This window comes from Neolamprologus brichardi, chromosome 22 (assembly GCF_056152115.1).
Source record: "Neolamprologus brichardi isolate AB-2024 chromosome 22, ASM5615211v1, whole genome shotgun sequence".
NCBI classification, from domain to species: Eukaryota; Metazoa; Chordata; class Actinopteri; order Cichliformes; family Cichlidae; genus Neolamprologus; species Neolamprologus brichardi.
In genome coordinates, this window is record NC_142124.1 from 5073604 (window position 1) to 5100997 (window position 27394).

The window sequence follows — 27394 nt, forward strand, 5'->3', positions numbered from 1 at the left end:
AGAGAGAGAAGTGAGGAGAGGGGATTAGTGGTATTTGAGAAGTGGAACGAAGGACGGAGGGGAAGATAAAAAGTAGTCTGTTGGAGAGATAGAAGTAGGGCGGCGCTGGAGAAGGAGAGCTAGCGCTGAGCAAAGGTCAAATAACAGTGGAATAAAGAAAGATGAAGCTATGGGATTTAATCTTTTCCAGCACAAAGGAAACAAGAGACAGATGTGCGGGCCAGAGGATGCAGGGGGAGCTCTAACTCTCCTCCTGCTGCAGTGTCACTTAAACGAAATAGGCATGATGGAGAGAAGCAGGCCAGGTTTAAATTTGGGACCTTTGTTTCCTTTTGGAGACTTTGGTCACAAATTTAGCCCATGTTTCCACTGCAGTCACCGCTCAGCTCTCATATTAATATCTTCTCCCCTCTCAGATAAAGACAAACATCTAAATCTTATCCTGTGGATTTTGAGACTAATCGCTTCCACTCTCAGGGCACATCCCGTTCTTCAACCTGTTCCTCTTGTGATTAGTCCAGCGTCTCAGGCCTACCTCGGGCCTGGTAATCTGTGGTAATCTTGCGGAGTTAGGTGGATGAGTTTAATGCTTACTGACACTCATGCTGTCATTGTCTGAACGACCACCTAAGAGAGGGAAAAACAGAGGATGGAGGCAAAGATCTGGGATTAGGAGTCATGAAGACAGAGTCACTCTCAAGTGATTTGAGCTGCACTTGATCCTGCCAGGTGCCACATTTGTAAATTGGTTATATTTAATACAACGTATTAGACTCAAATCATTAAACTAGAATCTGATGTAGCAATACAATTCTGGGATAGGGTCCAGCCCCCTGTGATAACATAACATAACATAACATAACATAACATAACATAACATAACATAACATAACATAACATAACATATATTATATTATATTATATTACAATATAATATAATATAATATAATATAATATAATATAATATAATACAATACAATACAATACAATACAATACAATATAATATAATACAATATAATATAATATATATTATATATATATTATATAAGTAAATATATTTATATTATATTATATTATATTACATTATATTATATTATTTTATATTATATTGTAATATAGTATAATATAATATAATATATATATAATATAAATAAATAAATTTATATTATATTATATTACATTATATTATATTGTAATATAATATAATATAATATAATATATATTATATATATATAATATAAATAAATAAATTTATATTATATCATATTATATTACAATATATTATATTATATTGTAATATAATATAATATAATATAATATAATATAATATGATTCCATCAGACCATATTGTATTGTATCATGTCCTATTGCAACACATCATACATTATAAGCACAAATGTATTGGGCCTGACCTCTTAATCACCAGTTCTTGTGTTCTCTCTGCTTGTACACAAGCAATTACTTAAAAAGACTCCACTGAAGTCTGAATGTGTGCAGATTTGGAGCGTGTAGTAAAAGCAAAATTCACACAAAGCAATTAATTACAAAATACGATCAGTGTGTCAGAAACATAGAGATCATTAAAGATGTCTAGAACATGAAAAACACCATTTTTTAAATAAAGAAGTAAAGAGAGTGAAAACAAAAGTGCGTGTGTGTTTTCATATTTGAAGTCATATTTCCCAGTATTTGACAGTTTTCTTTTCAAAATTTATTGTGTTGATAACTATAAAAATTTAGCTATTTCCAAAAACTACTTTAGATAAAGTTTGATGGGCATCACAGCAGGAGTTTCTCTGTGTACGCTATAAACACACACCCACACCCACACACAGAGCCCCAATTTAATCAAATGACTAAATTCACAACTTGATTGACGAGGCACTGAGATTTAATTTCATTTTATCAAATCAGCGTGAGGCAAACCTATTATCCACACACTCCACAAATGTATGTGCTGTTCTGCTGGATTATTTGGTACCACACACCTGACCACGTCATCAGTATAAAAGTCTAAATGATGAAGACAAACTGCACAAAACCTGAAATTCAAAGATCCCTAGAAGGAGAGGGGCTGAGCTATTTATTTATTTATTTTTTAGATTTTCCACAGACATCATAATAAAATCATTGTCAGGTTTAACACAACGATGGTGACGATCCGATACGGTGACACCTTCCTCAAGACATTCAATTTTACTGACTCCGATCTCAGTCTTAGATTAGAAATGCTGTTTTTACTGGTTTAAGATGTCAGCGATAGAAAAACTGAATTAACACAGCTCGTTGAAGCATCACAGATTTCCATAAATACAAGTAAAAAATATAGTTTCCCTGTTTGAGAGAGCTCTTTGTTTCATCTCATCAGTAAAAGCTGAAATCCAGCTGCTGCCGATTGATCGGCTTACACTTGCAGAACATAATGAAAAAACAATCTACTTACCTTTCCTTGGATCTCAGGAGAGGCTCTTTTTGTGTTTCCTTCACCTGTCTTCAAGCAGGGTTCCTGTTTCCTCCACCTTTCTTTTTCATGCTCCCTTATTACTCCCTCGCGCTTCTTTGGGTGAGTTTCCATCAGAAACCCACCCAGATTTCCCTCTAATCCTCCCAAGTCCATCTGTTACTTTCCCTCCCCTTTGCTCCCTGCAGTGTCTTTTCCTCCACTCTCGCCTCGCCTGCCTTCCTCATCACGCCTCCTCCCTCAGTCACGGCCTTGCTGACCTGTCCTCCTATAGATTAATTTGTATACATGGTATAGAAAGGCTTAGATTGAGACGAGAGCTGGTGTTGTGATTGTAATTCTGCTCCTTAAACTCTGACCCGTCTTAACACAAGTGAAGTGCAGCTACTGTTTATACTGAGTCATGACTGCACAGATCACTGGGCTGTGATTAGAAAATGATTTTGAGTTTGCTGGATGTTTTCTTGCTTCAGTTGCCTGAAACATCTGTTTTGTTGCTACACCTTAAAACACGTTTTTAAGAACTTCTCCATCTGTATCCTAAGATGATCCCAAAACCTTACCAACCCTCTAATTATCAGTCACCAGTCAGAAATCATGTGAGGCCCAGCTCTTGTTTTCTTATCTGGTTAGTCATCAACATTGCATACTACTGTGAAAGTGCTTTAAATTGCTAATGTTATGAATTTGTGTTGTATACAGGGACATTAATATTTGATCCCCTGCTGTATTGAAATGAATTTGTATGGTAGTTTCATTTTAATTGAAAGAGACAGAAATCCAACAAAAGTCCAGAAGAAATTGCATCACATAGAAGTTATTGACTTAAATTTCACTGAGAAATTTAAGTGGAATTCTCCCAATCAATCAATCCACCATCGTGGTCAAGTCCAAAGAGCTCCCAGAGGACATCAGGAACACGACTGTAGACCTGCACAAGGCTGGGATAGACAACAAGACCATCAGCAAGAAGCTTGGTGAGAAGGTGACAGGTGTAGGTGCGATTGTCTGGAGGACGGAGAACTCTAAACGGCCATCAGTCATCCTTGGTCTGCAGCTCCATGTAAACTCTTGAATCATGGGGTGAGGGTGATCATGAGAAGATGGTGGATCAGTACAAAACTACATGGGAGGAGCTTATTAAATTATATTAAGTATCTGAAGCCAGTTGGGAGCACAGTCACCAAGAATACTGTTGTTAACACTGTGATGGATTGATCCCCCCCTCAGGAAGGAATGTCAGTGAACATCAGAGATGGTTCAGAGAAGTCTTGGGAGAAAATGCTGCCGTCAGATGAAAAACAAGTTGACTTCTTTGGTATCAACTCAACGCACTGTGGCTGGAGGAAGTGAAATGCTGAGTATGAAACATTTGCTTTGGAGCTGTTTTTATGCTAAGGGTGCAGGATGACATCATGATGCAGATGGATGGGGCCCACTTCTGTTAATCTTGGAGATGGGTCATCGATGACTCTTCCAGCATGACAGTGACTCAGAACACCAGGGGAACAAAGGAGTGGCTAAATAAGAAGCACATTAAGGCTGAGCGGCTTGCCTCCAGATGTCTTCTGTGGTTGCTTCTTGGTTTTGTTTCTTGCACTAAACAACACAGTCCTCATCATGCATCGACTTACACCGCTGATCACAAACCATGGTTATAAAAAGCCTAGGTTAGTTTAGTTTTTTCCTTTGTTTCTTACATTCAAAATAAACAGTGTTTTAATTGGCATCTCCCTTTTTGTCATGGCTGTGGTGCCTGGTTTGTGACAGTATATCAGAGGGTCAGCTCAGATCGTGCTGTTTGGAGGCAGAGGTACAGAGGAAAGGGTGAGATTGATTGGACGTGTGCAGAAGAGGGATGGTGGATAAACTGGATAAAGATAAAGACCACAAAGAAGACTCATGGAAAGAAGACATGAAGAGTACTGGTGTCACATAAGAGGATGTAAGGGATAGGCAAGTTGCTGTGACAACAGAAATGGGAACGATAGAAAGAAGAAGCATGTGACTTTACTGTTTATGATATTATCTTAACTACTCTGATGCAATTTGACCTTTTAAAGAAATCTGTTTGTTCTCCTGTTATTGGATTCATTCTCATCTATAGCAGCTCCACTCTGTGGGCTTGTTCTCCTTTTAACTAACTGTTTTTTTAACCAACGTACTCTTTTTTCCTGCTTCCAGATTTATTGCTTTAAGTGACATTTTCATCAGCTGCCCTGACACAGCATTAATATTTAACCTTGTTTTTTAACCAGTCCTTTAAAATGAAAGCATTAGCTTAAAGTAACTTGAGCTGCTCTTCACATCTACCCCCTGGGGTAGTGAGTGGGCATCACTGACTTTGCAAGCAATATGTTGAGCAATCACACGTCTAAATGTTACCAAACACACTGAGAGAGCAAATGATGTGTTGTTGGGCTAATTTTAAACATGTTTCTCCTCAGCCTGCGAGCGAGGATTTTATGATTATTATCCATCCAAACTGGTTTAAAGAGAGACTCAAGTACAACAAACGTTAATAATTATAATTATGAAAATTTTGCCAGGTTGTGATTTATATGGTGACACCTTTCATTCAGAATCAGCTTACAAAGGTTTAATTAGTTCGATGATTCGTAATGAGCAGAAAAAATTGTTCATGGTCATTATTCTGAATCTATCCTGCAGTATGAAGGCGATGGCTAGGATTATATAACTCTACTTACTGTACAAAAAAAAGGCGACAAGGTCTCAACTGACCATCGTGTCCTAAAATGACTGAAGCTGACTGTCAAATTCCCAATCTGCCCTGGTCTGTTTTTAAGACACTAAGCCCTCTATTCATGAATGGAGGGACTCAGCTCATCTGTCAATCCTATATTTTCTGCTCTTGTGCCCAATATCTATAATAGCTTCATCTGCCCTCCACTCACCCTTGCACTTCTAAATTAATCAGGAGATTAATGAATGAGGAGTGAATGAATAATTAAAGCAGGCCCAATGCTGTGGCCCAATAAATATAGGCTAAAGATACTGTTTGAAGACAGTTACTTAACTTTGACGATTTGTGGCTGTATGTCTGCATATTTATTCCATACAAATCTAAGACAACTGGTTTAAACATCATAATGATAGTAATAATAACAACAACTAAAAAAAAATCCCATATTTGCTAACGATGCAGAATTTATGAATGTGCAAATATTTATAGCTTTAACGTTTCTTCTGCATGGGTGCTGGAAAATGTTCTGTGTAAATGTTGGTAATCATGGCCCTCTAGTGGTAACAGTGAGAAAGTCCTCAAAGACAGAAATCATGAGTGAGAAATAATTCAGGTTAAGAAAAGTGAGATTTGAGAAGTTGAGGGATCCACTGTAGACAACCAGACCTAAAAGAGGCAGAGTGACTGTATCATGAATCGTTTTATTTCTCAAATGTACTGTCACAGTTTACAACACAACTATACATTTTAATACACAGCAAAATAAATTCATTTCATACAAAATTAAATCTGAGAAATAATAATAATAATAGTCATGTGAAGCTAGACTGTATTCCAGTCTGTTTTTCCACCAACGTTCACATATTACCGAGTCAGTAACACAGTAAGGACTCGTACAGCCCACGAAACACAACAAAGCCATGTGATCCCTTCATCAGGTTTGCCTGCTTCACTGTGGCTTTAATTTACTGTTTTCAAAACTCATAAATGACGATGATGAATCCTGCTACCATTTAAGTTTTCAAAGTAAAATGTAACAAGAAGAGAAAATACAACCATTTAGTCTCCTTTCAGATGTTTGTGTTGACGTAAATGAGGAGCAAGTACGCATACACATCCGCTCAAACAGCATACGCATTAAACAAGTTGAAATTCTTGAACTCTGTTTTTAATTTCGCCAAAACGGTATTTCAGTTTCTCCTCAGAAAGAGCCGGGAAACCAAGAAGACAATTACACAATGACTCAAAAATGTCTACAGAGCTAAACGGGAAGATGAAGCCACCGTTGGTTACCGAGCTGATTCACAAAGAAATATTTAAACAACCGATCAGATTAAAGTCAGTTAACGTCACACGATCAATACCACCAGGCCAGCCTGCCTGAAATGAAAGTTACACCTGACCTTGGATCTTGTTGGATTTCATTGCTGTGTCAATAATTAACCAAGCAATAAATTAATAATCAATAAATAGATCAATAAATAGTTACTTGTGATTGCAACACTCTGATATACAGTACAGTATATTTCCAGGTTTACTTGTAAATACTTCCACTATTTACATCAGCACAATACTGTACACACACACACACACACACCTACACACACACACACACACACACACACACACACACACACACACACGCACCCTTAATCCTACAGTGACGCATGTCCCAGTCAAAGATTTACAGGTCCTGTCACAACACTCAAACACACTGAAAACTCTTTAGGATTTCCACACAGACACACTGAGGTGCTCTCTGTTTGTCACACTTGTGCAGGGAAAGGAAAAAAAATTGAATAAATTAATTTTTAAATAAGAATTACACTGCTTTTTTTTTTTTTAAATAATCTGTGTATTTGTTTATATATATTACGCTGTACACATTGTGTTTGTATACATTTGCTTTATGGGCAGCATCTTGAGTTCAGGGGAGGTTAGTGTAAGCTCAGGAATGAAAGGGTTTTTTTATTAAAGCATCATTAGGCGGTTTTGCATGTTTATGCTTCTAAATATATACTCACCACTTCCCATTATCAATACACCACTTTTGTCGATTGTTTCCTTTCTAGAAAGACACAGATGTAAGTTTACCACGTCAAATATTTAGATTGCTTCGTACATGTTAAGTACTGTCATTTCCTTCTGGCTAAATTCAACAGCACTTTGACAACCAAGCTTAGAAACATAAAAACTGCCACGTATACTATATATTTGAATTGTGAATGCCGACTTGCACGTGGTGAGCTCTGCACAGATAATCATCCTGTGTGTTCATCACTAGGGAGTGTAGATGTGCGTCCTGTCTCCTGCTCTTCTCAGGCAGCTTGCTTGTCCAAACCAGACAAAAGCATATGATTCAGTGAGAATGTGTCATACGTGGGCTCTTGTGCTCTGTGCTAATTCTCAGCCTAGTTCTGTATAAAAATGACTCGCGTCTCTGGAACTCTACTGGAGGGATGAACTCCTGTCTTTTAAAGATATTGCCTCATTTGGTGTTTTGATAATGGCGGTGGAGAACACCCTCAAACATGCTGGTCTAGATTTGCCACAGCAGGTCACTGCAAAGGCCACATCACATGCTTCACATCAGTTTTACCTTTCTGTGACCCCTTCTTATCTATGGAGAACAATGTCTTCCTCCAAGGCTCCACAACCATAAAGATAGACATTTCCATTACAGGCTAAGGTGATCAGTCAGAACAACTTTGCATTGGTTTGGGGGGAAAGAGACACTTCAAAGTAAGGTTCAGATATTTTGCTCTAAAATTGATCCTAATGAGAATGCATACACTAAACTGTAGCACTAAACATGCAAAACTACCCTTTTGGTGATTCCAGAGATCCAAATTACATGTCGAGTTGTCAGAACAGGAATGGATTACTTTTGTTCACCATCTCATCTGACCCGCTGCCTGAGACGACTTCAGCGCCAGCCTGTGGGACAGAGCCTCTAAATTGACCGTCACCTGATGGGTGATTTTCTTGAAAGACACCTGAGTGAATCATTCCAGTTCCCATTAAGATTGAGCCTGGATATCCAAACTGCACCATTCCCACTCCTCCAACGGGGGAGTTCATGTTGTGTCCTAATTGTGGACTCTCATTGACATAAATGGGATGTATCATTTGTGTTTCTGGACCCATCTGAGATGCCTGAATCATACTGATGGAAGAATTAGACATTTCCAGAGTTTTCAATGATGCTGAAGGATTGTTAGCTCCAGAAGTGGGAGTTGGTGCACCATGGGGGGAAGCTATGGTCGAAATGAAAGGGTTGGAGTATGAGGGTGAAGTTTCAGCAAAAGCTCCTGGTTTTAGCAAAGGGCTGGATGTCATGCCCGCTGTTATGAAAGTGCCTGGGAAATCAAGGAGAGTGGCAGGAGGATGGAGGGTTGAGGGGGAAGGACGGAGGGTGGGAGTTAAACACAGTTTGAAGAATTCCAGTAAAGAGAAAATGTGCCAAGGCAGAGCAGAGAGAGGGGTGAGAAGGGTTATACATCTGCTGGTTAATGTACACTAGTCTTTATGCAGAGTAACTTCACTAATGCTCGCTCACACACACACACACACACTAATGTAGAGAACAACATCTACACACTACAGCAAGGACACAGGGGCAGGAAGGGGAGGTAAAACACACGACCACAATAAGTTTCTCCATACAAACCTACTGATAAATATTAGCCATCACCCCTCTCATCTTATCTTTGAATGGCTTTAGACAAACACAAGTGGAATGCATTTTTAAAATCAGCAGGGAGTGACTAATGCTCAGTAACGTTCATTTGTCAGGTCTTCGAGGGTGTTCATGCATCCGTTTGAGTCAAGCGCACCACAAATATTTCCACATGATGAATTTGTCAGAAAAGTTACTTTTCGCCCAGACTGACGCGTCATTTTTTCTGTCCTTACCGACGGCTTGTGTTTGGGTGTCAATGAGAGGGCGCTGTCTGGGTTTAGGGTCACATGAAAACAGATCGTCCAAGTCAACCAGTGATGCCTCTGCTGAGCCCAAGAAGGAAGCAGTCTTTCGATACGTCGCGTCTTCCTGCTTCGAGTGCTTTCCTGCAATAAAATAAAAGGTCCAGTTCTACTCTAAAAGGTGTTTTCTTTTGGGGACAGGTCAGGGAAGAAGAGAGAGCAAAGTGGAAGAGAAGGTTAATAGATTAAGACTGTTAGGTGACTGCTGACTGACGGGGAAATGAGGAGGAAAACAAGGAAAATGGTGACACGTGCAAATCACCATGTATGGACACAATAATGAAGGTTTAACGAGTCCCCGCTTTCAGGATATTAATTAAAGACAAGCCAAACATTTAGTCAATTAAATCAGAGCAGAGTTTGTTATAGGTGATTATACACAGACAATCAGTGTTTGCTCATAGGAATAATGGATAAATGACACAAACATGTATTCAGACAGTGTGTAGAAAGTGATGTACCTGTGCCGTTGCCACTTGTGTTGCTTGATGCACCCCAGGGGTCATTGGATTTAGTTGCTCCATCTCCAAAGGGGTCACTAGATGGAGAGGAGTCTAAAGGTGGAGCAGGTTCACCCCATGCATCGTCTGTACTGGCAGGAGCCAAAGCTAGATGAGTAAATTAAACAGACAGGTTCAGGTGATGGAGAAATAAATGACAGAATTAACTCCTCTGGTTATTCCAGAGTTTTGGACCATGCTACTCAGCCTTCTTCAGCAAAGACAAAGGTGCCACGTGTGATGTAAGTACAAATTTAGTCACAGGTATTTCTACAACTGATAAAAATCAGTTTCCAAAATCAGTCTTCATTCCTGATATGCCTTTTTGTGAATGTGTGCACTTTAAAGTGCCATGTAAAAGTCCACAGTGGAAATGAAAGGCATATACACCTACTTACAATGCATTCTCAGTGCAAGGAGTGGTGAGCACAGCAGCCCCACCCACCTTCTGTTGATAAGGGTCAGCCAATGAAAAAAAGTTGGCATCTTTTTTCAGATAAGTATAAGTATAACGGACGGAAGTACAAGTATAACGTATAAGTATAACGAACTACGACTAATTCAAACCAGTTAGAAGTTAGCAAAATTCTTCAGCTTTAAGTTCTGAGAAGTACTATCCATGTACAAGTATTTGTTTGTTTCTTACCTGGAGGCCCCCACGGGTCATTGTCTGCTTTGGATGCATCTCCAAATGGATCAGAATTACTGATAGGTGAAGAAGCACTTGCCGTGGTCCCCCAGGGATCTGACCCGGTGGCTGGTGGAGAAGTGGCTGGGGCTCCCCATGCAGCTGTGCTACTCTGAGGCGAGCTCACTAGAGGGGCATCGAAGGGATCTGTGGCATCTATCTTTGGTGGACTGGATGGCGCTGTGAATGGGTCTTCTTTAGGTGGTGTTGTTGGTGCAGCAAAGGGATCTTCCTTGGTCGGTTTAGATGTTGTGGAGAAGGGATCCTCTTGAGGTGGAGATGTTGGGGCAGCGAAGGGGTCATCTTTTGCGTGTAAAGATGGTGTAGAGAACGGATCCTCTTTGGGTGGTGTTGTTGGTGCAGCAAAGGGATCTTGAGCAGGTTTGGTTGGCACTGAGAAAGGATCTTCTTTAGGTGGTGTTGTGGGAGCAGTGAAAGGGTCCTCTTTCCCTGATGACGGTTCTGCAAATGGGTCCTCTTTAGGGGGTGTTAATGCTTTTGCACTGAAGGGATCATCTTTTGGAGAGCTAAATGGATCGTCTTTAGGTGCATTAAATGGATCGTCTTTAGGTGCATTGAATGGATCGTCTTTAGGTGCATTGAATGGATCGTCTTTAGGTGCATTGAATGGATCGTCTTTTGGGGTAACGAAAGGATCTTCTTTAGGGGCACTAAAGGGATCGTCTTTTGGAGTACTAAAAGGATCATCTTTTGGGGCGATAAATGGGTCATCTTTGGGAGCTTTGAAAGGATCATCCTTTGGAGCATTAAACGGATCATTGTTAGAAGAGCTGAAAGGGTCTGGTTCATCTTTCTGAGCAGCAAATGGATCCTCCGTGTCTTTGGGGGCACTGAAAGGGTCTGAACTGTCCTTTGGGGTGTTGAAAGGGTCATCTTTTGATGCACTAAAAGGATCTTCCCCATTTTTCGGTGCCGCAAAAGGATCTTCCCCATTTTTCGGTGCCGCAAAGGGATCTTCCCCATTTTTCGGAGCCGCAAAGGGATCTTCCCCATTTTTCGGAGCCGCAAAGGGATCTTCCCCATTTTTCGGAGCCGCAAAGGGATCTTCCCCATTTTTCGGTGCCACAAAAGAATCATCATTAGTTTGTTCTGCTGCAAATGGATCTTTATCAGGACTTGTTGGAGACCCCCAGGGACCACTGCTAGCTGCTGTTTCAGTTGTGTCAGGTCTTGAGGGGGTGCCCCATGGACCTACGGCCTCTTTAGGTTCTTTGGGGGCTCCCCATGGGTCCGTTTTTACTTCCTCTTCTTTCTCTCCTCCCCAAGCATCAGTTTTAACATCAGAACCTTTATTAGCATCCTCCCATTTTAGCTCCTCTTCACTCATCTTGGCCTAGCATATCGTTGCAAAATGGTTAATACAAATAATTCATATGCCATAATAATTTCATATACCAAAATGCTATATGCTGTGGCTACCTCCATTTAATGGCACAATACAGACGATAGTTGTTCTTAATCAGCACATACAGTAATTAAATTTATAGCTAGGTTAGACTCTTGGCAGCTGACTATAGTTGCTGGATAGACTGCAGGTTCTTGGACTGAGGCAGCCCTAAAAACCAAAGGAGATCAAACTGCAACACATCATAGGAATCTGCAATGGGCTTCTGCCTATTGAGATTTTTTTGTTTACTTTAATAAAACAAGGCCTTCAAATGTAAACACATTGGCTAAATGTTTGGAGAGTTTCCTCGTTAGCCTACCATTTATCGGCAATGGATTTTTAACTGAAATAGAGCCTTTTGGCAGCATCATATTGGTGTAATGTTGGATCTTTCTACACCTGTGCACTGTACTTACCCGTCTCTCGGTTTCTTTCTTCTCAGCTTCCTGTTTAAGCCGCTCTTCTTTGCGGGCGGCGAAGGAAGCAGTCAAGTCAGCTACAGAGGGTATGTTGTCCAAAGATGGAAGCCCTGAGGCCCCAGGTACATAACACGGCTTATAGTTTGGATCCTTGACGTTGTCCGCAGATGATGCTGGTTAGAAAGTAAGCAAAAGAATATAAATGATCAGTGAAGAAAACCTGTTGGAACAACAGTATTTAGCAGTGGTATAAAAAAAAGGCTTACCAGCTGCACTTTTTGATGTCTTTTCTCTGGTCTTGACAGCAAACTCTCTCTCTTCCTTTAGTTTCTCATCGTCCTCCATAAGAACAAGAACAACCTTGGCCTTGTCTCTCACATTTACACCCTAGCACAAATATGGCTACAATAAGCGTTCACTTGGCTCTGACCATTTCAGAAAAATTATTTAAGCCTGAAATACTTGTCCTTGAAGAAAACCCCAATGCTTTTTGCAAAACAAGATCAGAACTATTCAAGATCTAATTTAAAACAAACTATAGCACATGATTAACCCCCCCCCAAATTGTATTCTTGCTGTAGAGAAATTAAATGTGTGTGTTACTCTGAAAAGGTTTTCAGTTGGGAGTATCTTAAGCTGATTGAGGCAGCAAACCTAGACTACATTTTCATTCTTGCTGTAAACCTGGTCTGAAGGTTAATGACATAAATATTATAGTACCAGTAACTGTCTTAATGCATAGCATGAAATCCTTTAATGGAAGCTAAAAGACTGTATCCATTTGACATCATCAGGAAGTGTGCATCACCTGATCTTTGCCATCCTTTTCTACAAAGCGGTACTCTGTGAGAGCTTTGACAATGTAGATGTTGTCTTTCATCTTCAGAAGCACGCGATCATCACCGGTCTTCAGCAGGTACTCCAGGAGTGTCAGGGACTAGGATAAAAAACACATGACAACTCAAACTCATTTATATACAGTAAAAATGCAGTTTCCTATCACTACAATGATTCTTGTTTTATCTGCATTAGGGAATAAATAGGGCAAGTAAAAAGGAACAAAAAATATTGGTGCAACGGATGAAAGATAAGAAAAACAACTGAAAAGACATAATTTCTCTGGAACTGATGAGCCAACACTGAGTCATGTGGCTGACTGGCAAAGCTGAAATGGAAGCAGTGATACGGCTGATGTTCAGAAAGTAATAACTGCCACTTAATAGACTAAACTGTGCTTTTAAAGAGAAACTAAATATATTTTTGCTGTAATTTTTTTTTTTAAAAACACTAAATATTAAAAAAAACTTTACAATTTTTAAAACCTTGCATATTCCTATATAGATACTGTACATGCTACTTAGATGAAGAATGACTTCCTTCTTCTCTGTTGGTCCCATCAGGGGGTCGTGACAGCAGATCAACTGCCTCCATCTCACCCTATTCTCCGCTTCCTCTTGTGTCACACCAACCCTCACACCAAGCTGATAGAGGGTTCCCTATGTGCTAGCTTACTGTTATGCTGTTCCACTGAATTCAACCTTCACTTACACAGTCTGTTTTATTAGATTATTTTTGCTTTTCATTTGATAATGGCTGCACAGGAAACAAGTAGAAACAGTGTTATGAAACTTAAGGGTAAGAGGCTTGGGGAATAGTTGAGGAGTTTAACCAATGCAACAATCCTTTTATTGTTAATCACAAAAATAAAACAAAAACTGTGGTATATGAGGTTTTACATGCTGCCCTCACTCTAATTCAATCAACACTGTGATGGATTAAAACTCAAACTAGTTCTTTTGTGTTAATTTTATTGATTTATTGTTTCCTGTGACAGATGACTTCAGTCAGTCACTCATGTAGTTTGGAGCAAACTGCAACACACAATCTGTACAGCCATGTTTTGAACAGGCACAATCACACAGACGTATTCAGTGACTGTATCGTGTAGCTGTATCAAAATAACATGACTTTGCATGTGGTGCATTAAAGGGACATCTGGAAACTGTAGCTGCAAAAAACCCCCAAAACAAATAAGAAATAACCCTCTCTTCAGATGGGCACCGCATTGTAGAGATAAGTAACAGAAGACAGAAACTGACTATATCTGAAGATGAATGTTTCCCATCTTTTTTGTGAATAAATGGACATCTCATCCCCAAAGAATCCAATATATGTCTGAAACCAGCATCTATCCTCTAAAGCAAACCCTTCTTTGTTCCAGTGTTACTCCTTCACCGTCGCTCACCTTGTGGATATGTCTCCAGTTCTTGTCGTCTTTCAGCCGTTTCCAGAGCATTGTCATGATCTCATTACAGGCCACAACGTTGTACGTTAGGTCGGAAATGTCGGCCATCTGAGAGCTGGATGGGCCCCATGGGTCATTGGATGTCGCCTCTCTCACCTGCAACAGAAGCAAGGAGAGTAGAAAGAGGCCAAAACAGCTTCAGGAAAGTTGAAAGTTTGAGATGCTAACTTATAAAATGTTAACATCAGGGCTTTGGAGGACTGGCAGCAGCAGAGCATCTCGTTACATGAGCCATGCTACCAAAGATGTTTAGTAATCAGTTCTCAAGGACATTATTGATCATGTTTGAGATCAGCATCCAAAAAAGGAATTCATCTCTATATTTTCCCCTGACTCTAAGAAATTCAGGTTCAGGGCTTAAAATTGATGGTTTCTGCTTTGTTTTAATTAGTAGGGTTTTTACTTGATTAACCCTTTAGTCACTCTATCCTCTTAAAGTATAAGCAATTGTTACCACACCAGACGACATGAATTTAAAGCTACTAGTGTTCAAACATATGCCAGAAATGTATTATTTGTTGTGCATACAATGATGCACAGACTACATAATAAACATTTACCTTTATTGCCATCCTGAACTTAACCTACATAATTTTTAAAATATTATTTTATATTGAATTGAAAGGCTGGAAACATTATGGTTTTGAGGTCATACACAATTTAAATCTAGCTTCTCCTACCTTGACCTCGGCCTCAGAGTAGTTCTGGACCAGGTTCTTCAGCTGTCGACGGAGCATAGAAGACGTCATGATGTCCGGAGGAGAGGTGGGGAATCAAACCACCGCAATCTGATTTAGAGAAAACATGAGAACAAAGCAAAAGAAAACACAAAGAGTTCTAAAAATGTAACATTTTTGAAATTTTTTAGGATTTTTACATCAATTACCAAGGAAATTTACCCTAACTTTTATCTGAAGCTACATCCACATATACATTTTTTTGCTAATTGTGCATCATTTTTGTAGTTGACGGTTGGTCGATAATAGAGATGAAGCAGAGGTTTATTGTTTTGTGAAAATGCTATGTTTATTTTAGTCAGATTGCATGGTTCAACATAACTGGTGTTCTGATTGCCAAGACCCAGTAAAATGTTATGTTGGACCAGGAACTACCCAGCTGTTGGCCTATTCAGATCAGTTTTTTATCAAAGCCAGCAGATTGGCAGATGATAAACCCCATCTTTCAGCTTGTTGCACAATCAGTGAAGCAGCACAAGACTTTGACTTATAATAATGACTGAAAATCTTGTAGATCCACATGTCTATGAGCATGTGTGTGATAAAAACACTCACAAGATTTGGTGTAATTTGAAGTGCAGCGTCTCTGATGGGCTCACTTTATGAGCCGCAGAGAGTGAGCACTTAGACGGAGACTCAGGTGAACCCATGTGGAGTTTTTTTTCTATAGTTTCAAACAGCAACACTTTGTTTCTGTAATCACAATCATCATTATTATTATAAATCCAGGCCAGGCCTACACAGCTTTTTGAAAACTTCACTCCGACTTGAACATAATTCCATCGTGGATATAAATTTGAGTGACCTCTAAGTTACATATGGGCAACGTATGTTGAACGTGAAATGTAAAACAAATGCAAACAAACAGCAGGGTGCAAGATGCTAGCAGGCAGGGGACACATGGAATGCCATAACCAAGTAGCTGGCAAAGTATACAGAAACATCTGTGCCGAGTATGGTCTGAAAGTTCCAAGGTCAAAATGGGAGACGCCCCCTAGGATGGTCGAGAATGACTGAGTTAAGATCATGTGGGACTTCCAGATACAGAAAGACAAACTAGAGATAACTAACCAACCAGACATAGTAGTGGTGGAGAAGCAGAGAAAGAGGCCGTAACAATAGTGAATGACAGCAAAATCAGGAAGAAGGAACACAAGAAGCTGGAGAAGTACCAAGGGCTCAGAGAAGAGCTCGAGAAGTTGTCAATGGGTAAAGGTAACAGTGGTCCCAGCGGTGATCTGAGCACTTAGTGTAGTGACCCCCAAGCTAGGCGAGTGGCTCCAACAGACCCCAGGAACAATATCCAAGATCTCTGTCCAGAGGAGCGCAGTCCTAGGAACAGCAAAGATACTGCGCAGGACCCTCAAAATCCTACGCCTGTGGTAGAGGACTCGAGCTTGAATGATAGACCACCCGCAGGGCCGAGACGGGAATTAGCCACTGTTTCCCTAATGCTTTGCTGAGGCATGTTAATGCCAAGTTTTGCCTTGTGATTCAGTGACAATCGTTTTTTATTTGTTGTTATTACTACAACATGCATCTGCACAAACTTTTTAAATTAATTATTTAGAAAATTCTGTTAAAGTGGATGCTCGATTAGCTCATAGGCTAAGCAAGTCAAGATATGCTGCAAGGCTAGATGCAACAGCCCATGGTTGACTCCAACCTGAGGTTATTTGCTGTGTGTCCCATCCCCCACCTTCCATGTAATCTTCACTGTGCTATTAAATGAATTCAAAAAAGCCCCCAAACTAAAAACAACAAACAAAAAAAAACAACAACTAAAAAGCAGTCTGTTAACGCTTTTGTCAGATGATAGGAATCATTATAGTTGCTAGTGCAGAGGCAAAACTCTTACATAAAAATCTAAATGTCATGCATGGTGTAGATGCCACAAATGGAGAAAAACACTGTGAAAGACACAGTCAAAGAACTGCTCTTTCATTCAGCTATGAATACTGGTTTCCCTTTGAGCCGGAAAACCCCCCCAAAACCCTTCAGTCTGCAGCTGCATATAAAGTTGTTTGTTTTTTGTACTTCACTCTGGACCAATACAATTCTGACCTACTGGCCTGCTTTTTAATCTACAACTCAATTGATTTTGACGATGGCAATGCCACATATAACAGTAATCAATACACAAATCATATGCAATGCAACTATATGTTCTCGCGCATGAACAACACAGTGACATACCTTCAGTAAAATCTTCCTCTGTTGTAAAAGTCGAACTTTCGGTTGTATTTGCGCAGCTCCTGGCTCAGTTAGCATTCATCCTGCTGATCCCCTCTTCCTCCTGCCTGCATTGGTTTGTCTGAGGATGTCAGAAACCAGATCCTAACGCTGCAATGAGAAACCAGTCAACATATAAAAGAGCTGACCAGTGGGAGGTACACATAACTGACTGCAAAGCGTAAACTAACCTACTGTAAGTGACAGCTTTGTCACTGCGACAAACATATATCCCCACCTACGTTAGCTCAGAATCTAGATGAGCTACAAGCTAGTTAGCTACCAGGGCTTGTTAGATAAATTTTAAGAAAAGAAAAGATAAAATTGCATGTTTAGCGCAACTGGATACTTAGTCTTAGGATACGCAGTCGTGGTGTTTGTAAGAAGAGTCAGAGTACGTGTTTTCAGGACCTCGGAGAGCGACAGAAGACGGTCAGCAGGCGTCAATATGGCTAACAGCCAAGCGGTGTTGTCAAGGCAGCGAGCACCATCATAAATATCCGATTTTAGTGTTCAAATGGTGGGATATATTCCACGAAACGTCCCCTGCTTTTAGTTCAAAACTACAACTGACGTTTTGCATATCAAACATGCATATTTACAGTAAAAATAAAGCACTAACCATGAGCAGATATTCAGGAATCTTCGAGGAGACGACACGACCGGACGGTTTCCGCTTCCGCAGTTTTCAGCACCTGCCAGGCCACGCCCCCTCTCAAAATTAGTGCTATTTATGTCTTTATATATTTATTTATTCATTGATTGATTTAAATTCCCAATATAAACAATCTAGTTCTCTTTTGTGCCTAAAAAGAATTTTCTTTTTGTTTAAAATTAAAAATATCATTCAGTTTTATGGTAGTAAAGTATAATTTTTTTCTGTTGCCTACGGTTACGGTCTAAGCTTTAAATGACGTCGTGTGTCAGTTAGGTCCCCTTGAACCATACACACATACACACACACGCATACACACATACACACACGCATACGCACATACGCACATACACACACATGCCCCCGTTTGAAAAGAGCTGAATAAATGAGTCACTACCACAACTCCCACATCAATAACAGTTGGACCAAGATGGCGGCCGAGGGAGAGTACGAGTCGATCCTGTGCGTTAAACCCGATGTCAACGTTTACCGTATCCCGCCGCGAGCTTCAAACCGAGCGTACAGGTATAGACACACCAGCGGCTCGCTGACGTTGCTGTGAAATGCAGTTTAAATGCTTTTTTTGGGCGGGTTTGGGTGTTGTACTTTAACTGCTCGATAGTCAGCGCATGCTTTACAAATCACGGAGAGGGACAGTGCTGGCTTTATGCTCTGATGTCGGAAGCAGCTGATGAGATGAAAGTCCATCTCCAGGTGTTGTGAAGATGAAGAGAGGCTGAAATGTTGGTTGTTTGGTGTGCGGGGATTCGCTGAGCTGTCAGAGATGTGACCGGGGGTATTTGTCATCATGCTGGCTCGATACGGGCGGTTTGCCAGGATAGTCCCTCTCTCCTCTGTGACAGCTGGGATGTCTTCTTCACAAACTGTTCAGGCTCTTCAGTCTGAAATCTTCTGTGTTTGCTTTTAATTGATCCTTTCAGATAAAATCTTCAAATCCATCCCGCTCTACTGCACGACTGTATTAACTTCCTGGAGCCGGGCAAAGATGTGCTGAAGCACTCTTTTCTCCCTGCACCTGTTCCCTGAAACCCACCAGCTGAAATTATTAGCTGATATTCATGGGATCCTGCTTTTTTTATATGTGAACATTTGCTAATTCCATAGTTTTCTATGTTAGTCAGCTTAACAGCTTTTGTTTTTTCAATCTAAGTTAATAGTTTTTTTATTTAGGAATGAAGAAAATTGTTGGCTGCAGCCATGATACCTTCCCTACAACCATGTTATGGAGTTTTCTGTCCCAGTCACAGAAGCAATTAAATCAAAGAGTTTTTCCTAATAATTACATATAGCTCTTTTAAGCTAGAATAATCCCCAAATCGTACCTCTACAAATTAGAGAAGCAATGATAATAGTAAAATACTAACAGTTAAGTAGTTCATACTTCTAAGAAACATGCCATTAATAAAAAAAAATATTTTTAAATAAGTCTAATTTTTATAGTGTAATGTCAAAGCAAGAGTTGCCATAAGGCGCTTAATACTGTAAGGTAAAAAACCTTACCTAACCTAAGATGCAGGTTAGGTAAAATAATAATAATAATAATGGATTGGATTTATATAGCGCTTTTCAAGGCACCCAAAGCGCTTTACAATTCCACTATTCATTCACTCTCACATTCACACACTGGTGGAAGCTGCGCACCACAGCTGCTTTGGGGCAGACTGACAGAAGCGAGGCTGCCATATCGCGCCATCGACCCCTCTGGCCAACACCAGTAGGCGGTAGGGTAAAGTGTCTTGCCCAAGGACACAACGACCAGGACAGAGAGCCCAGGGAGCGACCTTCCGGTTACAGATACGCTTCCCAACCCCCTGAGCCATGGTCGCCCCATTACTGAAAACTGAAGATAAGGGAGCCATCTGAGAGTAAAGTGCTCTGTTGGGGTGATGCAGTAAACAGTGGTCATTAAGATCAGATGGTGATTATTCAAGACCTCGTATGTGAAGAGAAGGGTTTATAATTTGATTCTGGATTTAACAGGGAGCCAGTGAAGTGAAGCCAGAATGGGAGAAATATACTCTCTCTTTCAAGTCCCTGTTAGTACTCTGGTTACAGTGTTTTGGATCAACTGAAGGCTTTTTAGGGAGTTTTTAGGACATCCTGATAATAATGAATTACAGTAGTCAAGTGATAAATGCATGAACTAGTTTTTCAGCATCACTCTGAGACAGGGTATTTCTAATTTTAGCGATATTGCCAAATGCAAGAAAGCAGTCCTACATATTTGTCTGTCATGCATGCTGATGGAGATATCTTGGTCAAAAACGACTACAAAATTCCTGAAGTGTTACTGAAGGCCAAGCCGAGTAATGTGGAATAACATGACTCTAAGAGGACCTTGTTAGTGCACGTCTCTACTGCAGGTGTAGAAGAATATCAGACCATAAATTTAGTAACAAATTACACTAATTAAAAATCATTTGAATGGATCACGCAACACAAAAATATAACCCAAAACAAAATCTCTGTTTAAAAAAAGGTGACATGTAAGTGTGAGCTTTTACCATCCTTTTTGTTTGTGAGCCAGAGCTCCAATGTGTAAAATAAATGCATATTTTCAGTGTAATCAAAGTAATTTGCTTTGTGATTCTGGAACATCTAAAAGGGCTCTGGAGATAAACCAGGAGGCTCAAGATTTCTTTTAAAGGGGCACGAATGGAGGAAAAATGGGCCCATTTTTTACCCATTTCTCTGTAAAAATGCTCTTACACTTTCAATAGTGTTTTAAATTAAACTGCTAAAAAGTAAAATTACGTTTCATGACATAACCACATTAAAGCAATAACCTTGGATATTTGCTTTTACAATTAAATAAATAATCCCACTTTAATATGTGCAGCCTCCACTAATGGTTTGTGGCTCCTGAGGCAGCGCATATTAAAACTGCAATAATGAAAGTAAATGAACACCTAAATCAAGAAATATCAGAGAGAGAAAATAAAGATTCTCCTCATTTAAAATACACAAATCGTTTCAATGCCACCTTCAAACATTTGTTAGATGTTAGAAATATAAGTTTTCAACCAAATATCACTGAATCTCTCTGGATTTTATTGTTCAAAATAAGCAATAAAAAGAAGTCACTTTGTACATATTAGTGTCAGTGAAACAAGTGAAACCTCATTGGATCTTGACTTTTGTCAGCACTCATGAGGCCACATTATGACATGAAAATAAATAACTGTTTAAGCAGCCTTGGACTCTAATCATTTAATCTACAGGTTATTAAATTCTCTAAGAATTAAAAATACTTTACAAGAAGCATCACTTCTCTTTCCATTGTCTGTTTTGTAGCTTTATTTGGTGATATGCAAATAGGTAAATGTCTATGCACTCTAGTATGCCTCAAACCCTCTAATCCACTATGCCAATCACACCTCAAAAGCCAGGTTTGGGTTATTCTTTAAGCAGAAATGTCCTGTATTTATAGCCCGAGTTGGAGCATTTTCCTGATTTCTTTGTCGTGTTTGGAAGCCATTTACAATGTTTTTTTTTTTCCTTTAGAGACAAAGCGATTAACAGAGAATAACTAACATTTAATTGAATTGTAACCAGACTAACTGATAGTTGCAGCTCTGAAAATGCTAAACTATGTCAAATAATTTCTGCAGGGCAGCTGATTGGAAGCTCGATGCTCCGGACTGGTCAGGTCGAATGAGGATCACAGCCAAGGGCAAAGCGGCCTACGTTAAACTGGAGGACAAAATCTCAGGTATGACATCACTGGGTTTAGCACTTAAAACTATATTTTTATAGTAAAATTGACACCGACTTGCTGTAATGTGAAAGTCACGCTAGTGGTGATGTTTCCACTGAGAATTATGACCCATCTGTGCCGAAGCACGACTCTTCCTCACTGCATTGTATTTGGTTTAACATTCCTCTGCTGTTGCAGGGGAGCTGTTTGCCCAGGCGCCAGTGAAGGAGTATCCTGGTATAGCAGTGGAAACCGTCAGCGACTCCAGCCGCTACTTTGTCCTGCGGATACAGGATGACAACGGTGAGGATTTAAATACCCTGGCAACTCCAGAAAATTTCTCAACCTTAAATCCTTTCTCTGCTGGTCTTAATGTGAGTTATCATCTCTTACTGGCAGGTCGCAGTGCTTTCATAGGAGTTGGTTTTGGTGACCGAGGGGATGCTTTTGACTTCAACGTGGCTTTGCAGGATCATTTCAAGTAAGCAGGATTTGGTGGTTTGGTGGTTTTAGTGGATTACTTTCAGTTTTTTGTTGACAATCTGATAGCAGGGGATTGAAACATGTAACGTCTGTGAAACACTGGTTATGCCAAATCATCCTTTAGCCATTCTGACCACGCCAGAATTTCCTCAAGTTTCAGATCAAGACACCACAGATAAGCAACCGACCAAAAACATGCTGATATTTGTATGTTCCTATGCAGAATGATATTGAGTAAAAGTAGTAGTACTGCCCTCATTCCCCTTACAGGCCTTCAGCCAGGCTGAAGTTGTTCAGAAATGAATATAACAAGCAGCAGAGCTGGGTGCATCCATCCATGCTTCTGCCACTTATCTGGATCTGGGTCGCAAGGGCACCAGTCTAAGCAGGGATGCCTTGACCACCCTCTTCCTACATGCCCACCTCATTCAGCTCTACCTGGGATACTAAAGTATTTGCAGCCTGCACCAGGAGGCATCTGAGCCACATCTAGTGGCTCCACCCTGACCCTCTGAACTCCTCCTGCCTCTTAGCTGGTGGTTGTTGGGAAGCAGTAAGCTGAGAAAAAAAGTTTGTTTAGGTTTTGGTTCAACCATACAATATGAAATATTTGAGAAAGGAGGGAGGGTGTTTTAGGGGCTCATCAAACCTGTGTGCTAGACTGTCGCATTTAAATAAAGTTTTGTTTAATATGAGTAAATTCTGAGTGTTTGAGGAATCTAATACGCAGTAAATCAGATGTACATCCTGTCTTTAATGGTATTCAGAGTATTGATTTTTCTCTTTCACTGTAACTGTCTGCAACACAAGCACTCCACATCAAAGTGTTGTTTTTGAGATGCGCTTGTAGAAAGCTGCTGTGGTTGTTGTTAAAACTGCTGAGGTGCATTGTTTATTTCTGTATCAGTGCTGAGAGTGTGTGTTTGTGTGTCTTGCTCCTCTGCAGATGGGTGAAACAAGAGACCGAACTCAGTAAAAATGCCCAGCTTGGGGATTCAGGACCAAAGCTGGACTTGGGCTTTAAGGAAGGGCAGACCATCACACTCAACATAGGGGTGAGAACCAGCTTATGTGCATATACAACACATGCAGATAAAAATCTGTCTATGAAAGGGGCACGTGCAGGGCTGCTGTTGAAGGATGGGGTGGAGGCAGATCACACAAATGAGTCTGAAGGCAGAATGACAGGATGAGTCATGAAAATGATTGGACCAGTGATGACAACAGAATTGAGTTTGACAGTGATGCAAAGGACAGAAGGCAGACAAATGAATACAGATATTTCTTATTAAACTTACATTTAAGTCTCATTAAAAAACAAACAGAAATACCCCATAAAAATAAAAATCCTGATTAAATTTAAAGGTTACATTTTGTGATCCAATCCTTTAACTATCAATAAAGTAAGAAGAAATACATTGTTTTTGTCATCGCATGAGCCTAACTTCATTCTTCTCCATCTGCAGCAAGGGAAAAAGAGGGATAAGCCCCGCCCACAAGGATCGGGTGGATTTGGACTTCTCCCACCACCACCTGGAGGCAAGATAGCCCCTCCTCCTTCATCAGGGTTATCGAATCACAACATCGTCCCACAGATGGGAAGCACAGCGACAGGTATGCAAACGGACTTAACATAAACGTCTTCATCAGCAAATGAAAGTGCACACAGGATGTCAGGTGGGATGTTCCCCTTTGTGCAGCTTTAACACGAGTACACGAGTGACCCGTTTCCACAGGCACTGTATTAATTAGTGGCTGTTAGATGACTCATTCGTCTTCAAGCTTCAGGCTGCAGAAAATGAGTAAAATCTGTGCCAGCTCGTAGGCTAATGAGCTCTGCTTCTGTCTCTGTCAGGCTGCCTGCTGGAGCTGGACAGTAGTAACTCCAACACAGTGGTTCAGTCAAACACTAGTTCAGATCTTCTTTGGGGAGAATTTTCTGCTCCTGCAAGGTAAGAAAATTATTTCTTGTGTTAAATTTAAATGTATGAGGACACTGAAGGATTGTGTATTTTCTAAGCTTTTGTCCACAAGTGACTTTGTGGAGGAATATCACTGATTAGCACTGGCTCCCAGTTTGAAAGGTGCTGAAAGCAGTTGAAGTTGAGTTCTGTGTCTTTTGTAGACCAGTCAAGGCCCTCCACACAAGAAGAGAGTTCTTTAATAAATCTTTTAAAATATTCAGCACCTGCAAAAAACACAGAGAATGAGAATAACAGTCATAGTGATGATGAAGGACATTCAAACATACCTTTGATGGACTGACCTTGCCATACTGTAGGGCAGGAGGGAACATTCTTTTCACAGACAGCCATATCAACTTAGCTTAAGCAAGTGAAAGGTCATACACTTGGTAACTGAATCAAAACTACAATGTAAACTAAATTCATTTCAAAACCATACACAGAACATACATTACACCCTATAGGAGGTTCCAGATGAAACTACAGGCTACGTATCACTGTCACATCTGCAATGATTCATCACCTGGCACGTTTTTGCACGTTTTGGGACTGTCCTGTTGTATCCAATTTTTGGGTCTTTGTGAACTCTGTGTTATCTGAGGTACTGGAAGTTTTTTATGTTCCCAATCCTGGTCTTTGTCTCCTTAATGATACCTCTGAAATCTCCTTGAAACAAATACAATGCAAAATGTTGTTCGCTGGATTCACATCCGCAAAGAAGACTATTACGAAGCAATGGTTCAGTCCTGACATATGTATGGAATCATTCTGGAGACGATGTCTTATCCGTGTTATTGGTTTTGAACATACCACAGCAAAATTAAATAAAGCTCGACCCACGACTGTTGAAGCTTGGAAAATCTTCTTGTCCAGTGTTATCTCCCGGAAGAGGCGATAATTGGTTTTAACTTTGTGTTAAAACCAATTACTGTCCCTATGCCTTGTGACTAATGTTTGCTTTGCTACTGCAGTTTACAGTTGTGCTGTATATGTCTGTAACCCCCCCCCCCCCAACCCCATTTTGAATCAATAAAATGTTGATCACAAAAAAAAACTACAATGTAAACTAGCAGTTTTGCACAAATCTGGCATTTGCATCTTATAGTTTTGCATACTGAGGTCCATTCCCATTAATATTAGCACGTCCTTTCCTTTAAAAAAAGAAAGAAAACATTGTTACAGTGGAAAATATTACTAACATTAAAGAAAAGTAACTTAATGCTATATAAGCATTTAAATGGCCTTAAAACTTGTCACATTTTTTTCATGTCTGTACTAAAGGGTGATTAAAAACGTTGTACTCTAGTAAAGTTAAATAGCAGTAAAGGCTATCTGAAGTCATTCCCTGTGAGGTTCCTCAGCACAAGACTGCCTGTTGTTAATTTTTGAGGGTTTTTTTTTTTGGTTTTACTGCTCGACTGTCCAGGGCCATGTTAAGATGGTTAATTATTCAGTTCTGGCATTTGGTCCATTTTTTGCCTGTGTTTATTCTAAAAGTTACAAAAATATTTCCAGATACTTTAATGCAACTAATCTTGCCATGTAAATAGGTTTACTGTGTGTGCGTAAAAGCAGCTAATTGTTTACAGTAATTATTTGGCTGATGTTTGATGCTGATTTTTTTTTTTTTTTAATTACTTTGTCATTAGTTATTCTTTCTTTTGTTGCAGGGAAGCTAAGAACTATACAAAATATCTAAACTATTAGTTTAGATATTATTAATCTTTTTGTTACACTGAATAGAATTGATTTGTTGATAAATGATTACAGTAATTAAGTATTTGTGGCAGCAACAAAACAAACGTCCTGTCCTAAATTTCAAAATGTCATCTGAATAACTGGAAATTGACTGCGAGTTTTTGTTTTCAGCTCTGCTCCGCCTCCGTCTCGACCACAAAACACCACAAACTGGATCCAGTTTTGAGTCGTCGATCGTCGACCGTGACCTGCATCTCACCTGCATCTGTGTCCGTAGCTTCCTGTGCATCACACTGAGTGTAACTCCCACACACTGAACCCAAAGCAGAGACGTGACACACCCACAGAGCTGTAGAATCACTTCACTCAGAGAGAGCGAAGCATTAATGCGTTAAAGCCATCACTCTATACGAGCCATCTCAATGATATTTAAGGGCTATGCGTGACGTCCCGAGTAGCAGGTGTTCCTCTTTCATGTGTCTGCATCTCCTCCCCAGTAGGTGGCTCCTACTGCGAGCAGAGCTTCATTTTTGATCTGGAATGTTTTAGTCCCTGAAACGCCCCCTGCAGGCACTGCAGAGCACTACATCAACACACCTTTGCTTTCTGCATCCTGCTGTGAATCACATGTAAAGAGCGACACAGAGCAAAGATTAAGTGAAGGCTGCAGGAGACAAATTTAAAAAAGAAAATACGATGATTTCTGTACTGGAACATAAATCTTAATTCTGTAAATTATTCACTTTTGCAACAGTGATCTGAGTGGTTGTAATGTTGATCCTAAAAACAAAGGAACAGTTGATGAAGCATCATGATGATCAAGGTCAGAAGGAGTTTGTTTTCCTCCAAATAAGATGATAAATTTACTCTGAAGTGGAGTTTAAGTTACTCTCTCCTTTTCACATTGTGAAATGTGGAGCATTACAGCTTTGTCGTCAGGGTGGATGCAGTTACATGGCTCAAAATTCTCACGTGTATGTCAGCATTCGCATTTAACAACTTCAGCTCTTATTGGGTTTGATTAGAAATTGATAATACAGCTGAATTTGTACATGAATCTCCAGACGTGAGGCACAAGTTTAATTGCTATTATCCAAATTTCCTGAAGAAATCTTTACAGGAATCAATAATCTTCTAAATTATTCACGTGTTTGCAGAATTGCTGAATCTGAAATAGTTGGATGAGATGCTGATGTTCCAATATGTGAGTGATGAATACATTATCAGTTTTCTTTCTGGTGTATTAAATGTAAAAATGTATGTTTACATTATGAAATCATGTTTGTTTACTTCTGGGTGCTTCTGATTAGCTAATATATTCGCAAATCAGAAAATCAGCTGCCAAATCCAGACTATCACTATTTTTACATATTTTGCTGCATGTTTAAAGAACTATATAAGCTAAGAAGGATTAAATATTTGCATGTCCTACTCAGT

At 39.8% G+C, this 27394-nt stretch overlaps 2 protein-coding genes across 4 annotated transcripts; one reads left to right on the plus strand and one right to left on the minus strand.

The window, feature by feature from the left end:
• Positions 1-522: 522 nt before the first annotated feature.
• epn1b (epsin 1b) lies at positions 523-18397 on the minus strand. 3 transcript variants are annotated; one of them, XM_087835388.1, is made up of 11 exons: positions 18062-18397; positions 17404-17550; positions 15151-15258; positions 14411-14566; positions 12974-13102; positions 12432-12552; positions 12163-12338; positions 10297-11692; positions 9612-9758; positions 9082-9234; positions 523-627 (listed from the first exon to the last, which is right to left on the minus strand). In XM_087835388.1, the coding sequence occupies exons 3-11, from the start codon at positions 15217-15219 to the stop codon at positions 584-586; spliced, it is 2391 nt and encodes a 796-aa protein (XP_087691514.1). In that variant the 5' UTR covers positions 15220-15258; positions 17404-17550; positions 18062-18397; the 3' UTR covers positions 523-583. The 3 variants fall into 3 exon arrangements, with proteins under 3 accessions (XP_087691514.1, XP_087691512.1, XP_087691513.1); XM_087835386.1 differs by lacking the exon at positions 523-627 and adding an exon at positions 5848-8525; XM_087835387.1 differs by lacking the exons at positions 523-627; positions 18062-18397 and adding exons at positions 5848-8525; positions 17851-18039.
• An 18-nt stretch (positions 18398-18415) lies between these two features.
• necap1 (NECAP endocytosis associated 1) lies at positions 18416-26654 on the plus strand. Its single transcript, XM_087835391.1, has 8 exons — positions 18416-18619; positions 21727-21827; positions 22011-22115; positions 22212-22293; positions 23242-23350; positions 23762-23909; positions 24151-24247; positions 26129-26654. The coding sequence occupies exons 1-8, from the start codon at positions 18480-18482 to the stop codon at positions 26181-26183; spliced, it is 837 nt and encodes a 278-aa protein (XP_087691517.1). The 5' UTR covers positions 18416-18479; the 3' UTR covers positions 26184-26654.
• The last annotated feature ends 740 nt before the right edge of the window (positions 26655-27394 follow it).